The 21,076-nt window shown below is 48.1% G+C and overlaps 1 protein-coding gene across 1 annotated transcript; it reads left to right on the plus strand.

The window, feature by feature from the left end:
* The first annotated feature begins 16,093 nt into the window (after nt 1-16,093).
* Nucleotides 16,094-17,225, plus strand: LOC130503230 (uncharacterized). Its single transcript, XM_056997912.1, has 2 exons — nt 16,094-16,799; nt 16,909-17,225. Exons 1-2 carry the CDS (start codon nt 16,094-16,096, stop codon nt 17,223-17,225), a joined length of 1,023 nt encoding a protein of 340 aa, XP_056853892.1.
* Nucleotides 17,226-21,076: the final 3,851 nt, after the last annotated feature.

The raw sequence follows: 21,076 nt of genomic DNA on the forward strand, positions 1-21,076 counted from the left end.
CCAGATCTGGTCAGGAACGAAAATTAATATTGACTGGCATTGAACCCTTCATCTTCCACTGTCCAGGTTCAATGTATTCGTGCAGTCCATGCTGGGAAGGATACAGACACACGCGGAACGATCCACACATGTCTGAATTCGCGAGAACTGAACATCACCTGATTTGTACATGGCATAACTCCCTCATCTGAACTCCGTTTTATCTGATTCTTCTTCGAGGAGTTCCATAATTTAGTTGAGCACATTCTACAAGTAGTTTCATGCGAAGAAACATCATGGTTTAGAAGATATGCTTCGAACAATGAATGTATGTCTGTGTTGCCTCTCGGGTGGTTTGGTGGTCGAACCAGCTCGGAAGATCGAACCAACTTGCTCAGCTCGTCCGGGTGAGTGTTAGGCCAGCTCAGTTCGTCCATGATTGCATAGAAGATAAGGAAATTAGCATAATCTGATGCGAAAACCTCGACTTGGTCGAGCTGGTAAACAAGATGGCCACCTTGGGCCGTGTCCATGAACCAAGTAGGATGGTGCGGGATTTTGGGTGCATCATACTCTCCCTCTTCAAAAGGATTTGTCCTCAAATCCATTTTACCTGTATCAAAAGGAAATAAATCAGATTCAAAGGAATTAAAATTCAAGAAAAATTCAGTGAATGAAAAGTTTGGACAGAAACTTCCTTGGTGGTCTGAACCCATTTCCATCAAGTATGTATGGTACCATGTTCCATGAACACAAGTCCTTAGGCTTCCACCAGTGCTTGCTCTCCTTGGAAGATGATCATGCTTATCAGTGCTTTTTGTTTGGACAGGAGGTGGACTGAGGAAACACCTTTGGTTCAGTGCTGACAGATTTCTCCAACAGTTTCAGTTCCTGTGACAAAGAAACAAGACTACTCGGCTGTACCGGTTCAAGATGGTTAACTTCATCACAAAACTGTTTATTTTCAAGCACCATATCAGAATAAGAAGAAGAAAGTAAACACTTAGCTTCCAAGAAGTTTCTGAGAAAGGTTTGGGTTGGACCTGACAGTGTAGATTGATCTCCTGGTCGCCAAGGTCGGGTTTGAAGCTGATTGGATCGGCTAGCTTCCCATTGAAGCAAGTGTAGAACTGGTTTGGCCGGTTTTGGAGAATGGGTCATAACTTCATGATTCTGTGGCCATTTTTCTTGATATTGAGCTTTATGGAAATAGGAGAGATTCATCTTGAATCCTATGATCGGCTTTGGCTCAGGCCGCTTCTTCACAAGGCTTGAATCTGCTTCAAAATCTGGGTGCTCGCAGATAGATGGACTGGAAAACCGCCTGTTTGAAAAATTCATAACTTCTTCATCCGCAAGCTTTTCATGTGATTCCAAGCCTCAGTGAATCCTTGGCGAGTTGGCCTTCCAGGAAAGTTGTTTTCGTGACAAAAGACATTCTGAAAGTCGAGATACCCTTCGTGGAATGAACCTCTGTCGCTTGCATCTCCAAGGTAGCCGGTTTGGACAACAATGCTTCTCCAAAACTCAGGCTGTTGGGAACGATCAATGCTTTCATTCAGAGGCTTAACCTGTCTTTCTTGGATACTCAAAACAAACACTAAAAGACCAGGATCAAATGTGCAAGAGAGATACTTGTTCAAATCAAACATCAAAATATCTTTTCCAAGAACAAGTAGCACATATCTAAGCCTTTCAAGGTGCTCATCAAAGTAGATATTACAGACCAAAATTTTCTCAAGACATGCAACAATATTAGATATTTTCAGAAAGTGCATATCCTGCTCAACATCTGAAAACACAAGCTTAAGTTCAGATTGAGAAACATTTATCAAAGACTTAAGAGACTTATCAAAGAATGTGTTGTAAACCAAAATATCATCAAGGCTCAAAACAACACATTGATCATGAGATGATCTCAAAAGATGCCAAGTTTTATCAGTTTCAAACCACAAAATATCAGGCTGCAAAACAAAATCACAAAAATCAAGTTCACAAAAATCAGTTTCAGATTTAGTTTCAAGTGATTTCTGTTCCAGCAACTTCTTAATCAAAATTCCGTCCAAGGCATAAGAAGTTCCACACAATTCATAAATGATCAGTGTATGTCTAGAAGAACTCAGATCAAAGCCAATGCCTTTGAGAACAAATGAATCAAACGGTTTTCTAGCATAGAAATCAGGAGGCTGCAAATCAAGCTCAAGAGTTTCTTCAAAATGATCAAAACATTTGCTATGTGTCAAGAACTGATCAAAGGTCAAGATAATTTCAGAGTTGATGCCTTTATCATTTTGAAAACATTTATGATCAAGAAGTTCATCAGGTTTAAAGATTTTAAAAGAAATAATCATGTTTTCAAAAACAGATTTCGAAACACAAAATTCTTTCATCTTTTCAAGACCAAAACAAGTTACATCATGAGAAATAATCTTGACAAACATGTCAGGCAGAGAATTAAACAAATCAGAGTTCTCACAGTGCTTTTGAAGATCAGGAGACAAAGGGGAAGGAGATGTGCCGGGATCAAAGCATAGATGACTCTCCATAACTATGGATGTGATGCTTGTTGCTTCCTCATCAAAGACTGGACAAGGTTCGTCCTCCTCATCAAAGATAGGACCTAGATCTTCATCCAAGGGTTCACTAGAGTCAAGACGTGGCCCTTGATGTGGATAGTCCAGTGGGTCTTCCTCAAAAAACTGTGGAGACAAAACAAGACTATCGGATGCTCCGGTCGCAAAAAGGTTAGTTCAGCAATAGTCTGTTCATTATTATTCATAAACTCAGTTTCAATAAAAGGAAGATCACAATTTTTCTCACAAGAAAACAAGCTTTCAATTGGCTCTTCATTAGGTTCATCAAAGATACGCAAAGAATCTGAAAAATCTTTAAACTTTTCAACATGGGTTTCAGATTTACCTTTAGGTTTTTCACTGATGAACAATGATGGCTCAGCTACAGGTGCACGTGTGGATGTGCTCTTCTTATTGACCTGGTTGATGTCCTTGCGGGCTTTCATCATTCCCTTCTCAAAGTTATCACAAAACTCTTGGACATCAAATTGGAGCAATCGCCTCTTTGGATCAGCCACATCTCTAGATGGTCTAGAATGCTCTCTACATCTTTGGTTTGGCTTTTCCTGCACACTAACAAACTCATCAAAATTATTCAAAGGATATTTAAATGGAGTTTGAGAGACAGAATGTCGTGGGGGCTTCTCCTTGCTACTTCTCTGGTGAAGACCAAACATTTTAACCTGAAAATATCAACACAAAAGTTAGTAGATAAATTCCTCACTCTCTCAAGTGTTTAATCTCACCCACTCAATTGTTTTCTCTAAAATTTTATGGTGATCACACAAGTTTCTTCTCAATATTCTAAAAGAACAGATCAAGGAATCCCAATTGGCAAATCCAAGCAAGATCAAAGTGTTTAAGATAGAAATATAAGAGATTTAAAGGGGAACCTGCCTTAACCACCTCAAAGGCCGGATTTCTCTTCGGCCAGCAGGCTTTCTCTTCCACCACCACACCACAAAACAAATCAAACTTTGGAATTTCTTTTTTTTTTTACTTTTCTTTTCTTTTTTTTATATATAGATCTTTCTTTTTTTTATATGGGGGTAATGAGGGGCCCGGGTTCAAGATATATAGATAAGAAATTTAGATGAAGAATATGGAAGATGAGAATAATGGATTGAAAAAGAGTTACCGAGAGAGTGGCTCTGATACCACTTGATAGAACCAAAATCGGGATCACTCTTTCGGTAAGGTTGATATGGACTCAGATCCGGAAGGATTGAGAACTGATGGGATGAACGGTGACACAAAGGGTTGCGGAAGGCCTGATGATACTACCAGACTTCAATTGTTGCAGGATGTGACGCACCGGTCCAACAAAGGAAGGATCGAAACTTGGAGATAACCTCACCAAGAAACTAGAAATGTTCTTGACAAAGAACATAGAGTAAAAACTCAAAAAAGAAGAAAATTCGTTGATGTATTGCAATGACAAAGGGGGTACATTTTATAGTGTTTCTAGTAAAAGAGAAATAAAGAAAATGATGAAAACAATACATAGAAAATGCAAACTTGACCAGATCTGGTCAAGGCACGAAAATTAATATTGACTGGCATTGAACCCTTCATCTTCCACTGTCCAGGTTCAATGTATTCGTGCAGTCCATGCTGGGAAGGATACGGACACACGCGGGATGATCCATACATGTCTTAATTCGCGAGAACTGAACATCACCTGATTTGTACATGGCATAACTCCCTCATCTGAACTCCGTTTGATCTGATTCTTCTTCGAGGAGTTCCATAATTTAGTTGAGCACATTCTCCAAGTAGTTTCATGCGAAGAAACATCATGGTTTAGAAGATATGCTTCGAACAATGAATGTATGTCTGTGTTGCCTCTCGGGTGGTTTGGTGGTCGAACCAGCTCGGAAGATCAAACCAGCTCGGAAGATCGAACCAACTTTCTCAGCTTGTCCGGGTGAGTGTTAGGCCAGCTCAGTTCGTCCATGATTGCATAGATGATAAGGAAATTGGCATAATCTGATGAGAAAACCTCGGCTTGGTCGAGCTGGTAAACAAGATGGCCACCTTGGGCCGTGTCCATGAACCAAGTAGGACTGTGCTGGATTTTGGGTGCATCAATAACAGTCTTGCGTCACCTATGCGCCTCGCATTGACCGACTACTTGATGGGAATTTTAGACCAAGTCTAACCGAAGAACGACGGTTTGGCTGACTAACGGTTCTCTCGGTTACTGCGATGCGTCTCGAAACCTCTCCCTCAGGAACTAAGTAGAACAATTAAAAGCCTCTTTGTATTTATTTAATCGATTACTAGTAAAAGTTTCGATTAAACAAGTGAAAATATAAACGAGCAGTTGCCTTTTAATCTCCTGTTCTATTTAGAAAGTGGAGGACTCGCTGGCAAATGCGAGTAGCCACCCACACGAATCTGTTACTCGGTCAAAACGAAAGGACAAAATCTGAAAATATTTCTAAGTTAAAATAACTTACTGAAATATATAAAAGAAACGTTCAAAACAAAACGATCAAGTGCAACAGGTCGTACAACAAAAGGCCTCAGCCAAAAGGGGAAATAGTTTTGACAACAAGGCCGAAAGGCCGAAATTCCTACAACAAACACATAAAACTATCCTAAAGCAGGGGGGTCCTTCTTCTCGGGGATATCCGAGTCCGAGATGCTGCCGAATGGTTTCGCGGGAGGATCTGCGTTGGCATCTTGACCTTTGCCCTGAGATGGAACCAGCCTTATCTCGCGATTCGCCTCCGAGCGACCTCCGCTCGTATCGGGGTCAGACGTCCCGAAAGAAGACGGGTCGGAGAGTGCAACCACATTTACATGAGTACTGGCGTCGGGCATCTTTACAGTTGGCTCGATAGCGCTCTCATAGGGTGCTGGAGCAGTCTCTTGAAAGAGAGCAGGAGCATCAGGGCGAGCAGGAGATTCCACCATGTCGAGAAGGTCCTTGGTGAATCCATCACGAGGGGATCGAAGGGCTCTCGCAGCCTCAGAATCGATCAAGTCGAGATTCGACCCGTGCTTGTCAACCTTGTCAAGGATCTCCTTGATCACGAACCTCGATTCCAGCACTAGGGGAGAAAGGGTCAAGTCTGACTCAGGAATCGCGCCTACCTCCAGACGAGTCGTCTTCCCGTCATAGTACTTCTCCAGATCGACATACATGTTGATGGTCTCCTGCGGGATATCCTTTCCCGAATCCTTCAACCCTTCGAGGCAATCTCGCATCCCGCGCGCTTGATCGAGCATGCATCTCGCGTCTTCGAACTCGTCTCGGCGGCTCTCTCGATCTTGGATATTCTTAAAACGTCGGGAGCACTTTTCGGTCATCGCTGTCATCACGCGAATTCGCTCATGGGTAACCTCGAGCCGACGAGACTCCCTGAGCCGATCCAACTCCTCAGAATGCCTCAAGAACGCTCCAGCTCGGTGTTCTTCTCCTTCAACTTATCCTTCTCCTCTTCAACCTGCTTCACCAACTCCCGGGCCAACGCCAGCTCGGTCGCTATCGTCGCATTTTGCTCGTCGAGTTCCTTCCTCAACTCCTCCTCCCGAGCAACTGCTGTGGGAACCGAAATTCGCACTGTCGATTTTAAGTAAGTAAATCGAAGGAAAACTAAGTAAACCTAGCTTTCCCTGAAGGCTCGGATTCTCTGCGATAACCAAACGAAAATGATAAAACAAAGCAACGTAGCGGAAAGATTGCACTAAGGCGTTTTATTAAATAGATGGTACAATATTCTTCCGAAAAAAGGGAAGTAGAGAAACGCTGAAGTAAAAAGCGACGGAAATAAAGGAGGCAAAGCGTTATAAGCTTTGCTCCGCTAGTCTAACCTCCTAAGTCCTAAGCTAGCAGGAATTCTCTAAGTCCCTAAGTTTCGGATTTGCCCTCTCTTTAGGATTTTTTTGCTCTCTCAATGATTTTCGCTCTGCCTTTCTTCTTCTCCCCAAGCTCCTTTATATACTCCTTCTTATGACGGTCTATTCTTCTTCTGGGCCGCAGGGCGGGCTTCTTTCCATTTTCGTCGGCCTCCGCGTTTTTTAGGAAACTTGACATTTATCATCCGACGATTTAACATTTTTGTTATGTAAAGATAAGCGTAAATCGTCGTATCCATCTCAGATAATCGTAGACTGACTGTTCGATCGCGTTTGGTCCCTTTCGGACCGCCTTTAGGACTTCCGTTGTTTTCTACGATCTCTTTAGAAGTTCCTCGTTCATTCGTAGAGTTGAGACGAATGGTGTTTTAAGATGACCATCGCTGTTTCGTACGAAGAATCTAAGGTCTTCCTTTCCGTCGATGTCTTACGAGTTTTCGAAATGTTTCCGATGGTTTCGCGAAGACTTAGGAAAGACTCGAAGTACAGATTTCTGATTGCCGGGAACTAGGACTCGTGTACCGAAGATCATCGACCGAAGATCCGAGCCAGCACGGGGCTAGCCGCCCGGCGGCCACGGCCAGCACGGGCGCTAGCCGCCGGCGGCCACGGCCAGCACGGGGCTAGCCGCCGGCGGCCACGGCCAGCACGGGGCTAGCCGCCCGGCGGCCACGGCCAGCACGGGCGCTAGCCGCCGGTGGCCACGGCCAGCACGGGGCTAGCCGCCCGGCGGCCACGGCCAGCACGGGCGCTAGCCGCCGGCGGCCACGGCCAGCACGGGGCTAGCCGCCCGGCGGCCACGGCCAGCACGGGCGCTAGCCGCCGGCGGCCACGGCCAGCACAGGGCTAGCCGCCCGGCGGCCACGGCCAGCACGGGCGCTAGCCGCCGGCGGCCACGGCCAGCACGGGGCTAGCCGCCCGGCGGCTACGGCCAAGGCCTGGGTCGGCGAGTGCCAACTTTTCCATCAGCGGATACCGAGTTTCGGCATCTAGTAATGTTTTACTAATGTAGAAGATCGGCTTCTGTTCTCCGAATTCTTCTTGAATCAGGACGCCACTGACTGCTGATGCGGATACTGCGATGTAGAGGAACAGGGGCTCTCCGACTACGGGTTTTGCGAGGATAGGAGGGGTGGCCAGATACTGCTTCAGCTGTTGGAAAGCTTTCTCGCAATCCTCTGACCACTCGAACTTTTTATTCCCCTTTAAGGTTTCGTAGAAGGGGAGACACTTATCCGTGGATCGCGAGATGAATCGGTTTAAGGCCGCGACTCGTCCGGTCAGCCTCTGGACTTCCCGCTTGGTTCTCGGGGAGGCCATCTCTATCAGTGCGTTGATTTGTTTCGGATTGGCCTCAATTCCGCGGAATGTTACGAGGTAACCGAGAAATTTTCCCGACGCCACGGCGAATCTGCATTTTGATGGGTTGAGTTTCATGTTGTGTTGGTTCAACCTCTCAAAGCATTCCTCTAGGTGGATCACGTGATCGCGTTCGTCGAGAGATTTTACCAACATATCGTCGATATACACCTCCATGGTTTTTCCGAGTTGCTCGGCAAACATTCGGTTGACGAGTCGCTGATACGTGGCGCCGGCGTTCTTAAGACCGAAAGGCATTACTTTGTAGCAATAGGTTCCTCGGTCGGTAATGAATGCCGTCTTCTCGCGATCTTCGGGATTCATCATGATTTGATTGTAACCGGAGAACGCGTCCATGAACGATAGGAGTTTGTTTCCTGCGGTCGCCTCGACTAGACGGTCGATGTGCGGAAGCGGAAAACAATCCTTCGGGCACGCTTTGTTGAGATCGGTAAAGTCAACGCATACTCGCCATTTCCCGTTCTTTTTCTTGACGACGACGGGATTGGCGAGCCAGTCGGGATATCTTACTTCTGTTATTGATCCAACTTTGAGGAGTCTCTCGACTTCCTCATTGACCGCAGTTGCCCGTTCGGGGCCTAACTTTCGCCTCTTTTGTTTTACGGGTTTGTGGGTTGGATCAATGTTGAGTTCGTGACATGTTATGTTAATGTCGATTCCCGGCATATCTTCCGCAGCCCAAGCGAACGTGTTAAGGTTCTTCTTGAGACATGCGATGAGTTCTGCTTTCAACGGATCGCGAAGATTGGCTCCAATCTCTACGCACCGCTCTGGGTTAGTCTCATCGAGGCAGACCGAAATTACAGGTTCGCAAGTGGGCTCACGTTTCTCTTCCAGGACCTCAGCTCTTTGCGATTGCCAGAAGATTTCTGGAGGGTCCTGCGACGCTGGTTCGTGGGTTGCTTGCTTTTTGGTTTAGTTTCGGGCTCAGAGTTTTTCCGTTTTAACCCGGCGGTCAAGCAGACTTGCGGTGCTTTACGATCTCCTTGTATCGTTTCCACTCCGGAGAGGGTCGGAAATTTGAGGCACAGATGGTAAGTCGAGGGGATCGCTCGCATGGAATTTAACCACGGAGTCCCGACGATCGCGTTATATGCTGCTGGACCGTCGACTACCAAAAATTCTGCCGTCTTTGTGACGCTCCCGGCTCTGACCGAAAGGTCGACCGAGCCGAGGGCCATTGTGATGTTTCCTGAGAGTCCGATTATCGGATTGGGATCGTCCGTGATAGCATTCAGGTCGATTCCCATTCTCTCGAGGGTGTTTTTATATATAATATTGGTCGAGCATCCGGTGTCGACCAATATTCTCGCTACGTCAATGTCCTGGATCGTTAGTCTGATAACGAGGAGTTCGTCATGAGGTTTGGCTTGATCAGCCGTTGCTCTGTCCCCGAATGACACGATGTTGCGGACAGGTGATGTGGTCATGCTGTTGTTACCAATCGTAGGTTTTTGAGTAAGAGAATCCGACCCCCCCTCCTTCTAGCGCCAAACTGTGGGAACCGAAATTCGCACTGTCGATTTTAAGTAAGTAAATCGAAGGAAAACTAAGTAAACCTAGCTTTCCCTGAAGGCTCGGATTCTCTGCGATAACCAAACGAAAATGATAAAACAAAGCAACGTAGCGGAAAGATTGCACTAAGGCGTTTTATTAAATAGATGGTACAATATTCTTCCGAAAAAAGGGAAGTAGAGAAACGCTGAAGTAAAAAGCGACGGAAATAAAGGAGGCAAAGCGTTATAAGCTTTGCTCCGCTAGTCTAACCTCCTAAGTCCTAAGCTAGCAGGAATTCTCTAAGTCCCTAAGTTTCGGATTTGCCCTCTCTTTAGGATTTTTTTGCTCTCTCAATGATTTTCGCTCTGCCTTTCTTCTTCTCCCCAAGCTCCTTTATATACTCCTTCTTATGACGGTCTATTCTTCTTCTGGGCCGCAGGGCGGGCTTCTTTCCATTTTCGTCGGCCTCCGCGTTTTTTAGGAAACTTGACATTTATCATCCGACGATTTAACATTTTTGTTATGTAAAGATAAGCGTAAATCGTCGTATCCATCTCAGATAATCGTAGACTGACTGTTCGATCGCGTTTGGTCCCTTTCGGACCGCCTTTAGGACTTCCGTTGTTTTCTACGATCTCTTTAGAAGTTCCTCGTTCATTCGTAGAGTTGAGACGAATGGTGTTTTAAGATGACCATCGCTGTTTCGTACGAAGAATCTAAGGTCTTCCTTTCCGTCGATGTCTTACGAGTTTTCGAAATGTTTCCGATGGTTTCGCGAAGACTTAGGAAAGACTCGAAGTACAGATTTCTGATTGCCGGGAACTAGGACTCGTGTACCGAAGATCATCGACCGAAGATCCAAGCCAGCACGGGGCTAGCCGCCCGGCGGCCATGGCCAGCACGGGCGCTAGCCGCCGGCGGCCACGGCCAGCACAGGGCTAGCCGCCCGGCGGCCACGGCCAGCACGGGCGCTAGCCGCCGGCGGCCACGGCCAGCACGGGGCTAGCCGCCCGGCGGCCACGGCCAGCACGGGCGCTAGCCGCCGGCGGCCACGGCCAGCACGGGGCTAGCCGCCCGGCGGCCACGGCCAGCACGGGCGCTAGCCGCCGGCGGCCACGGCCAGCACGGGGCTAGCCGCCCGGCGGCCACTGCCAGCACGGGCGCTAGCCGCCGGCGGCCACGGCCAGCACGGGGCTAGCCGCCCGGCGGCCACGGCCAGCACGGGCGCTAGCCGCCGGCGGCCACGGCCAGCACGGGGCTAGCCGCCCGGCGGCTACGGCCAAGGCCTGGGTCGGCTGCTCGGTTCCTTCGGTCTACGGGTGTTCGTGTTCGTTTGTCGGAAGGTTTTTGGTATGACAAATAGACTTAGCCGTTGATTTCGAGATAACCGTTTTTGACCCCAACAACTGCCTCATCCTTTGCACGGACTGTGTCCTCCAAAGCCCGGGTTGCGCGTTTGTTGAGTCCATTTTGCTTGCGGATCATCTCAAACGCGCCCTTCAACTCCTTGTCGTATTTTCTGACTACGACGTTCCAATCCCCGTGACTCTGCAAAACGAGCAGAGTAAATCATATTAGAAAGCGTCTGGGAAGAAAAGGAGAGCGAAGTCGAAGATTTCACTTACCATGATGGAAGTACGGGAAGCAAAGTTGTACTCATCCTTGAAGACCAAGTCCTCCACCGGCGACAGCTCGCATCGATCTCCCCTGAACTGGCGGACCAAGCGACCGCACTCCTGCTCGTCATGCGCCAAAGGGACTTCGCGATCGTAGAGGAAAGAAACCTTATCGGGACAGCCCTTCTTCTTCTTCTTTTTCTTCTTTGAGACGGCGATGGTCCCCTCGGCGATTTGAGGAGCGGACTCAGTTGGCATGTCTTCGTGCCTCGGGGCCAGTGACTCCCCGGAAAGAGCGGCATCCTCCTCCTCGTCATTCAACTCCTCGGACGAACCGCGAGGGACCGCTTCGACGGCCTTCTTCTTCTTCTTCTTCCTCTTCTTGGCCTTTGACGAAGTTGCCGGCGGATCCTCTGCTCGGCTGTCAATAGGCTGCGAGTCGGGAACCACTTCATCCTTGGATCCACCGCTCAGCTCCAAATCCTTGAGCTCTCCTTCTTCGATGGATGGAGATCGGCCCGCGGAAGAGTCTTTCCTCGCTTTCTTCTTTTTCCCCTCCGGTTTGGAGTTCCCTCTTGGAGAGCCCTCCTCGACGTTCACCTTCTCGGCAGCTGCGGTTTCTTCCTCCTGCTGCCTCTTTCTATTGGCCCTCCTCACGAGCTGAGCCTCGACGTCCGATTCAGTTACGTTCGGATCGCCAATCTCCGGCGAGCTCACGGCTTTGGTTTGCGACCTCTTTGCGAAACCGAGTTTCTTCCCCACAACCAGACTCAGATTCGGCAAGGCCCTCATTTCTCTTGCTCTATTTATCTCTTTCTGCTCGGCTGGATTGAACAAGTTGAGTCTCTTTGTCCTCTTGGTGATGATGGGAATCGTATCCGAGCGCCAGACCTCTGCGGAACGAGTAAAGGCCGAATCAGACTCTCGCAAAAAAAACATGTCGAATAATGGAAACAAAGAAGAAAAGTTAGAAAAGTTATCCTTACGTTGGCTAATCCACCCAATTGATTGACGGATCCTCCGGTAAGAAAAGTTATCCCAATGATCCTGTTTCTGCGATGCGATCAAGCGAGCACTCTCTCCAGAAACTGTTCTTCGTATTATGTGGTGTTCGGGTGACCGACTGCAAAAGAAAGACAAAAGAAAAACGAGTTAGATTGCGAGAAAAGGAAAACAGAACTGACGGATGCTCTATACCCACCTCTCGGGACCACAAAACACGATAGCCAGTCTTCAGCGGCTCTTCGAACGCAGCCTTGTCGGACTTGCCGTAAAAATAAGAGGGCTGCCAGTTGTTCGTCTTAGTTGGATAACCCGTCACCATGTTGTAGTTGGGACAGATCTTCAACGAGATCAACCCATGCATCATCTTTACCGACACCAGCTCCTCGAAAGCCAGGACATTGAGAGGAACGCCGACTTCCCCTCCTATCACCATAAGCGCAACCGCCAGCCGCCACGCGCTGTTCAGGAACTGACTGAGGGCAACTCCTCGACGCATCGTGTACGCCGTGACGAGTCGAGGAATCGGAAACCATAACATCGTGTCGCCCTCAAAGTACGACTCATATACACACTGGTACCCCTTTGGAGGAGACCAAGGCCTTTGGTCGCTCCTCGGGATAATAAATGTGACCCCCGCCGCATCGCGGGCCCGTAGAAGCTTCGTCACCGTCTCGATGGTGGATCTCGTCTTCTCGATGTTCTGCCAGTCTTGTCCTTCGACGACCGAGTCGCGGACTCGTTCCCGATCAAGCGGACGCTGCTCCTCAAAGATGTTTCCGGGATAAAAGCATATCGGAATCATCTGATCGTCAGCAGGATCGTGATCGTCGTCGTCCTTACGCGACTGGAACATCAATTCTGAGACAAGGACACGCTGCGCCCGACTCAGATTTTCTGTATCCATCATCGCTTCACGATGAACAGCTTCCTGGCTCCCGTTAAAACTACGGACCGTCTCCGAGTCATCGTCAGACCCGACGAAGTCGCAAGCATCTTGCCTTTCTGTTCTCGGGAGAGTTTCTTGCTCGTTGACATACCGAGTAAGCGATAATAAAGAGAGCAGAAGTAAGAGAGAGGAAGAGTCTAGAGAGGGAAAGAGAGTACCTGAAGACTGCGGAAGAATAAGAAATCTCGAGAGAGAGATCTCTTATTTATAGGGTTTGGACGCGCATTCTACGAGGCGCCATAATTAGCTCTAAACGGGTGTAAATGGGCCTCTAGACGGGCTCGCGCGTCGACTCCAAGCGCGACGGTTCGGATTCTCGATCTCGAAACCTAGCGACGGTTCGTCTTCTTGATCGAAGACCAGCGACGGTTCGACGTCGCATCACGAACCAAGTATGATCGATTTGCCGGTTCAACCGAATCACTGGTCAATACTGGGTCCGGCAACCCCTGTCGAGCATTCGAAGTTCAGCTTCTCGTAGCGGCAGGTCGGAAGCAATCAGTCCGACAACTTCTAGCTTAGTTTGAACCCTGAGGTTCTTGAGCCCTAGAACCCGGAAGTTCTTAAGGCCTTGAACCCTGAGGTCCCTTACCTAGGCCCGAAGGCCGTTTTATTGAACCCGAAGGTTTGCTCATTGAACCCTGAGGTTTCTGAGTGCTGGGGTTTAATCCTTAGATCTGGGGACCGTGATTAAACCCTATGGATACCTCGAACCCGGAGGTTGATGCTTTTGAACCCTGAGGTTCTTGGCAAACCCGAAGGTTGGTAAAGATCCTTGAACCCTGAGATTCTTATTAGATCTGAAGATCAGTTAGACCCGAAGGTCCTTGATCAACCCTTGGGTGATCTTGAATCCGGAGATTCCTTACAGGCCCGGAGGCTGTATTGAACCCGGAGGCTCTTTTATAGACCCTGAGGTTCGTCATAGACACTGAGGCCGTATACGTTATGGGAGATTTGTGATCGTATTCTGCTCCACATGGGGGAACCATCTGTTATTGAGAAACCGCACTCTGCCACCCGGAGGTATAGGCCACTCTCGTGAATCTCAATGTTGCACTCTACCTTTCTGCAGAAAAGATCACGCTGAGACAATGTAATAGGGTTGATCAGATCTGTTCCTTATATGTCGTACACCCATGTGAGTAGTCTCACTATTATAAATAGGGTTTGCTGAGATCTAAGATCCCTCAGGACCTGACCTAGCTAGTATGCCCCTTAAGTACATTGGAGTTCCTATAACCCCCTTTAGCCGTAACTAATAATGTATTTTATAAGCTTAGTCCGGAGACGTTATCGCATACATAGGAGTAGGAAACCAGTGTACTTAAATATATCATAGTAATAGTAGTAGTATATAAAGCTTGATCCGGGGACCTTGCTTTAGAAGTGATAGAAATTGAGGTGCAAGGCATTCCAGCAGTTGGGTTTGACCTTACCGTCGCTGTCTTCCAGCTTATAGGCTCCTGCCCCTTGCACCTCTATTACCTTATAGGGACCTTCCCATCCAGGATTGAGTTTTCCGGCTGATTTGTTCCACCAAATTCATCAGGTGTTAGTGAAACATTCCTGATATCATATGGATCATGAAATCGAGATTGAGCTCTGGTAAAGGTATCGATCGATGGTGCAGTGGTGGTGGCGATCGATGGTGATCGTCTAGCTGCAGGGTTGGATCGATTGTTCTTGATGTTGCAGTCCTCCATGGTTATGTTGCTAGTTGCTGGAAGCTGCTGGGTATAAGTTGTTGAAGTTTGAATTTTCGTGGCTGATGTTGGCAACTTTATATACTCATATGTTGCCCTAATCGGTGAAATTCCAATTTTGTCCTTTAAGTCGTCTGGGTCAATATCGATCGATGTGATGTTGGCGATGTCGATCGATGGACGATGTCGTTTTGCTGGGTGAAGTAGATAATCGATCGATGGTGGACGGTGGATGTCGATCGATTTGGGGAAACGATTTGCAAATCTATCATTCTCCATGTAGTTTTCCCAAGCTCTTTCTTCCCAATAATCTTTATCAAATTATTCAATGTGGTTTCCACTGTGGGAAGATCTGGCTGTATCTACTGCAAAACTCTCATGAAATCCGCTACCTGTCCAATTTCTTACTGAGTAATCATTTTCTTTGCTGTTGGGTTGGATGGCGAAATTTGGGTAGCAATGATCTGGTAAGTCGAGTTCATCATCTGGTATGCCTCGGTCGATCCATAATCCATGGTTGGTTCGATCTCTTCTGACTTGCTGGTGTCGATCGATGATGTAGAGAGGTCGTCGATCGATCCCGAGTACTCTGTATCATACTCTACTTCACAATGACAAACTGCAATGATACCAAGATCATCTTCTTTTTCCACGGTTTTGGCTGGTGGTTTTCCAAGTTTGACAGGGTTGTTGGGGAAAAATATCCAGACATGGGTTTGCTCCAGCTTTCGGATAGGTTCTCGACTTCCGGACCCTTGCTCAAGGAGAAACCAGGGGCCGACCCCTGCCTTAGGTCCGACCCTCTTGATCGGACCGACCCCTTGAAGCAAAATAGAAGTTTTCCGCCTAAGGGGAAACTTAAATTTTTCCAATTATGGAAGAGTTCTATTACTTGAAGCCGACATCTACAACTATAAAAGGGGAGCCCAAACCCTAGAATGAGGGATCGACTATTCTAGACTAGAAGATTAGAGTTTAGGCGACAAAGACTAGGGTTTATACACCCAAACATTGTAGTCCCGAATCAAACACTCAATAACATCTTCTAGTTTACGATTTCTCTTGCTTTCATACAAATTATCTAGTGTTCCGTAGTACTAAAACGATCCTACACAAAAATACCCTAACAGTTTGGCGCTATAAGGAGGGGAGTGATCCAACTACGTGACGATGGCACTAGAGGACGATACTAACCAAGCAGAGATGACTCCGAGGGAGATCGAACTCCTCAACAAGCTCGAGTTTCTTCAGAGTCAGGTTACCGATCTTCACAAAGCTCGGGAGACCACACCCGGAGGTCCTGAACTTCTCCTCGAAGTTCAAACCCTAAAAGACCAGCTTGGAGAACACTCCAAGCAACTACAACAGAGCTCCGACAAAAGAGCTCCGGTGGAGATGCCACGAAAGTTCTCTTTCCCGAGCATAAAGATGTATAAAGGTACTAGGGATCCTGACAATCATATCGCCCAGTACAAACAACGCATGCTAGCAGTAGCAATCCCCCATGATGCACGGGAAGCTACCATGTGCAAGGGATTCGGATCAACTTTGACTGGCCCTGCTCTCCAGTGGTACATCAATCTTCCCACCAAATCCATCAAGTCTTTTGCAGCCCTTAACGACAAGTTCGTAGAGCAATTTGCTAGTAGTCACAACCTAGAGAAGAACTCAGACGACCTTTATGAAGTCCTCCAGCATAGGAACGAACCCCTTCGTACCTACATAGCACGCTTCAACCAAGAGAAGGTGGCCATCCCTGAGTGCAACGCTGATACGGCTATCTCAGCCTTCAAGCGGGGCCTACTCCCGGAAGGAGATCTCTACAAAGAGCTGATCAAGTACAAGTGCAAGACTATGGAGGACGTATTGTCTCGTGCTTGGGCTCAAGTAAGGTGGGAAGAAGATGTTGCAAGTAGGGCCAAAGCCTGTCCGAAGCACGATCAGAAGTCCTCAAAGCCAACTAGGAATGATCGTGACGAGCCCTCTCATCCCAAGTCCGCTAGGGAGACTAGTAACCCGAGCAGGGGCAGGTACCAACATCGACCCTTGCCTAGATCCGAGGGGATGATGGTATCCACTTGGTCCGATATCTCTCATCTTGCGATATCCAAACCGGAACTGATCGGTGTCCTACGACAAATGGGTCCTCAAGTCAAGTGGCCGCCTAAGATGAAGGCCGCAGAGGCTAATCGAAACCTCAAGCGATGGTGCGAGTTCCATAGTGACCATGGTCACACTACGAGGATTGCATAGCTCTGAAGATGGAAGTTGCCGAGCTCCTCAATAAAGGCTACCTAAGGGAGTTCCTCTCGGATAAGGCCAAGAACCTTCTAAATAAGGAAGGTCCGGTCTTCCTATCGAAGCAGCTCCCGCCTTGCCACCACAGCAAGATCGGGTGATCCATGTTATCACATGCGGATCGGAGATAAGCGGGATTAGTAGTGCCGCTGCCAAGAAAAGTACTCGCAAAGCCAGGAACGGCCAAGAGGCCAAAGGTCCTAAGCGCCTACTCCTCGGAACAGACGAGATCAGCTTCACTGCAAGGGAGCAGGAGAAGGTCCTTGCTCCACACCATGACGCTCTTGTCATTTCACTTACCATAGCAAACTGCTTGGTTAAGCGAATACTAGTAGACAATGGAGCTCCAGCAATATAATCTTCCATTCGGCCTTCGCTGACCTAGGGTTGGAACCTACAGCTCTCACTAGAAAGGCGACTCCCCTTGTAGGCTTCAGTGGAGAAGTCAAGCAAACCTTAGGAGAGGTCCTTCTCCCTGTGTACGCCGAGGGGATAAACCAGGCCACAAAATTCCTAGTCGTCGACTGCCCTTCATTGTATAATGTGATACTAGGAAGGCCTTGGATCCACGACATGGGAGCCGTACCTTCGACTTTGCATCAGCAGGTCAAGTTCCCAACTCCCTGGGGCATTAAGGCGGTCAAGGGAGATCAAGAAAATGCTAGGTCCTGCTATCAAACTACCCTAAAGGGAAAGACCCATGTCTTATAGCAATTACAGAAGAGGCTTCCGGCCCCGCATACCGAAGAGCCGGAAGTGGAAGAAATGGATGAGGTTCCACTCACAGAAGGGAACTAGAGCCGAAACTTAAAGATAGGCTCCAAGCTACCAGAAGGCCTGAGAAGGAGATTGGTCGCCTTTCTAAGATCAAACTCCGATTGCTTCACCTGGTCCCACGAGGACATGCCTGGAATTGATCCCGACGTCATCATGCATCAACTCAAAGTGGATCCGATGCATCATCCCGTCAGACAGAAGAGGAGGAACTTCGCTCCTGAAAGGGACGAGATAATCAACGAAGAGGTCAAGAATCTACTAGATGCCAGATTCATACGAGAGGTGCAATACCCGGAATGGTTAGCTAACGTAGTGGTCGTCAGGAAGAAGAACGGGAAGTGGAGAGTCTGTATCGACTTTACGGATCTTAATAAATCTTGTCCTAAAGACCCCTTCCCCTTGCCTCACATCGATTAGCTAGTCGACGCAACTGCTGGTCATCAGCTGATGAGTTTCATGGATGCATTCTCCGGATTTAACCAGATCGTAATGCATCCTGACGACCAAGAGAAGACCTCGTTTATGACCTCAAGGGGCATCTACTGTTACAGGGTCATGTCTTTTGGATTGAAGAACGCAGGCTCGACCTATCAGAGGCTCGTCAATATGATGTTCGCAGACCAGATAGGGCAGACCATGGAGGTTTATATTGATGATATGCTGGTAAAGTCCCTGGACGCTGAGGACCGTATCTCGCACCTTCAACAAGCCTTCATCACTCTCAGGAGGTACAACATGAAGCTGAACCCTTCAAAGTGCTATTTCGGGGTAAGCTCTGGGAAGTTTCTAGGGTATATAGTCACCCACAGGGGCATTGAAGCGAACCCAGAGCAGGTGAGAGCAATCCAGGTGATACCTTCCCCTCGCAACATCAAAGAGGTACAAAGACTGACAGGAAGGATGGCCGCCCTGAGCAGGTTCATCTCCAGGCTATCCGACAAGTCGCATGAGTTCTTCGAAACCTTGAAGGACCCCAAGGACTTCCAATGCACTGATAAATGTGAGGAAGCCTTATCCGATCTCAAGGCCTATCTCACTACTCCACCTCTCCTCTCAAAACCCTTGGAAGGTGAGGTCCTATTGCTTTATCTGGCGGTATCAGAGCACGCAGTCAGTGCGGTCCTAGTAAGGGAAGAAGGAAGGAAACAACATCCTATCTACTACGTAAGCAAATCTATACTAGACGCGGAGACCCGCTATAGTCACCTTGAAGAGGTGGCCCTCGGCTTAGTTAAGGCAAGCTCGAAAGCTACGCCCCTACTTCCAGGCTCTTCAAAATGTGGTGGTCACCTCCTTCCCCATCAAAGCAGTACTTCACAAGCCAGAAGTGTCCGGACGACTTGCAAAATGGACTATAGAGCTGGGGGAGTACGATGTGATCTTCCGGCCTGCAACAGCCATCAAGTCGCAAGTCCTAGCGGATTTTATAGCTTAATTCTCTCCTGCCATGCTTCCAGCCCTAGAAAAAGAGGTAAAGCGTCGTGATAGCGAAGAGGAGAAAGGCGAATGGGCACTGTACGTTGATGGGTCTAGTAATGTAAGGGGCGCAGGCGTGGGACTAGTCCTAACTTCCCCTACGGGGGAATCAGCCTCAAGGGCCGTACGATGCAACTTCAAAGCAACGAACAACAAAGCTGAGTATGAAGCTCTAATAGCAGGGCTGACACTTGCCAAGCAGATGGGAGTAGAAGACATCCAGGTCTTCAGCGACTCACAACTGATCATAAGCCAAGTCCAAGGAGACTACCAGGCGAAAGATCCGAGTATGATCAGGTACCTATCCGTGGCTAAACGACTACTCGACAGGTTCCAACACTGTAAGCTCACCCAGATCCCTAGGGAGCACAACTCCCAGGCTGACGCCCTAGCTAATCTAGGGTCCGCCTTAGAACCTACGAGTCATATGAGCATCCCATTACTATTACTCCAATGGCCCGCAACCGAAAAGGAGACGGAGCCTAAGGAAGTATCCGTAGTAGACAAAGAAGAGACCTGGATGACTCCCATCATTAGCTATCTGAGGTACGACACCTTGCCTGAAGATCGAAACAAAAGTCGGAAGATAAGGCGCCAAGCTGCCAGGTATTGCTTTTCCGAGGGGAAACTATATCGAAGATCCTTTTCACGACCCTATCTACGATGTCTTACCCCTAGAGAAGCCGCCAGGATACTAGAAGAGCTTCACGAGGGAGAGTGTGGTTCCCATTCTAGTGGTCGGAGCTTGGTACTCAGAGCCAGAAGGGCCGGATACTATTGGCCAACCATGGCGAGGGACTCCCTCAAACAAGCCAAACTCTGTAGCCAATGCCAAAAGCACGCACCAGTCTCCAATCTTCCACCAGAGAACCTCAAATCTCTAAGCTCCCCTTGGCCCTTCCAAAAGTGGGCTCATGGACATCGTGGCAAAATTCCCTATGGCACCGGGGCAAAAGATCTTCCTCCTAGTCGTGACCGATTACTTCACGAAGTGGGTAGAAGCTGAAGCACTGGCCAAGATAACGGATCTCCAGATCAGGAAATTCCTATGGACCAACGTGATCACACGCTTCGGAACTCCCCATGAGATTGTCACATACAACGGACCCCAATTCACGAGCTACAACTTCCGAAATTTCTGCAAGGATTGGAACATCAAGCTTTCCTACTCAGCACCACGACATCCCCAATCTAACGGTCAAGCCGAATCCACTAATAAGACAGTGGTGAATATGCTCAAGAAGCACCTAGAAGACGCCCATGGGCGATGGGCATAAGAGCTACATGGAGTCCTCTGGGCCTATCGGACAACCTCGAAGACGGCCCACGCCAGACCAGAGTAAGTCTGAGCGTGACCTTTTCTGCAGAAAGGTAGAGTGCAGCATTGAGATTCACGAGAGTGGCCTATACCTCCGGGTGGCAGAGTGCGGTTTCTCAATAACAGATCGGTAGTGGTTCCCCCATGGGGAGAAGAATACGATCACAAACCTCCCATAACGCATACGGCCTCAGTGTCTATGACAAACCTCCGAGTTCAGTACGGCCTCAGGGTCTATATAACAACCTCCGGGTCTATAAAAGAGCCTCAGGGTTCAATACAGCCTCCGGGTCTGTAAGGAATCCCCGGATTAAAGATCACCTAAGGGTTGATCAAGGACCTTCGGGCATAACTGATCTTCGGATTTGATAAGAATCTCAGGGTTCAAGGATCTTTGAATCCAAATACCAACCTTCGGGTTTGCCAAGAATCCAAGGATTCTGTGGGAACCAAAATTCGCACTGTCGATTTTAAGTAAGTAAATCGGGAAAGCTAAGTAAACCTAACTTTCCCTGAAGGTCCGGATTCTCTGCGACAACCAACGACAAGTGATCAAATAAATGCGGAAAGGTTTTATTAAGATTTGAGACTGGACCTTAAGGAAGGCTGCCTACGTACCCCTTTCGAGGATCAAGTCG

The sequence above is a fragment of the Raphanus sativus genome, unplaced genomic scaffold (assembly GCF_000801105.2).
Source record: "Raphanus sativus cultivar WK10039 unplaced genomic scaffold, ASM80110v3 Scaffold0872, whole genome shotgun sequence".
NCBI classification, from domain to species: domain Eukaryota; kingdom Viridiplantae; phylum Streptophyta; class Magnoliopsida; order Brassicales; family Brassicaceae; genus Raphanus; species Raphanus sativus.

Bases quoted from the DNA above. Each gene is read 5' to 3' on its own strand.
- LOC130503230 (XM_056997912.1), top strand. From the start codon at position 16,094: ATGTGCAAGGGATTCGGATCAACTTTGACTGGCCCTGCTCTCCAGTGG. The intron at 16,800-16,908 runs GTCACACTACGA...CTTCTAAATAAG, and splicing joins CGAGTTCCATAGTGACCATG to GAAGGTCCGGTCTTCCTATC.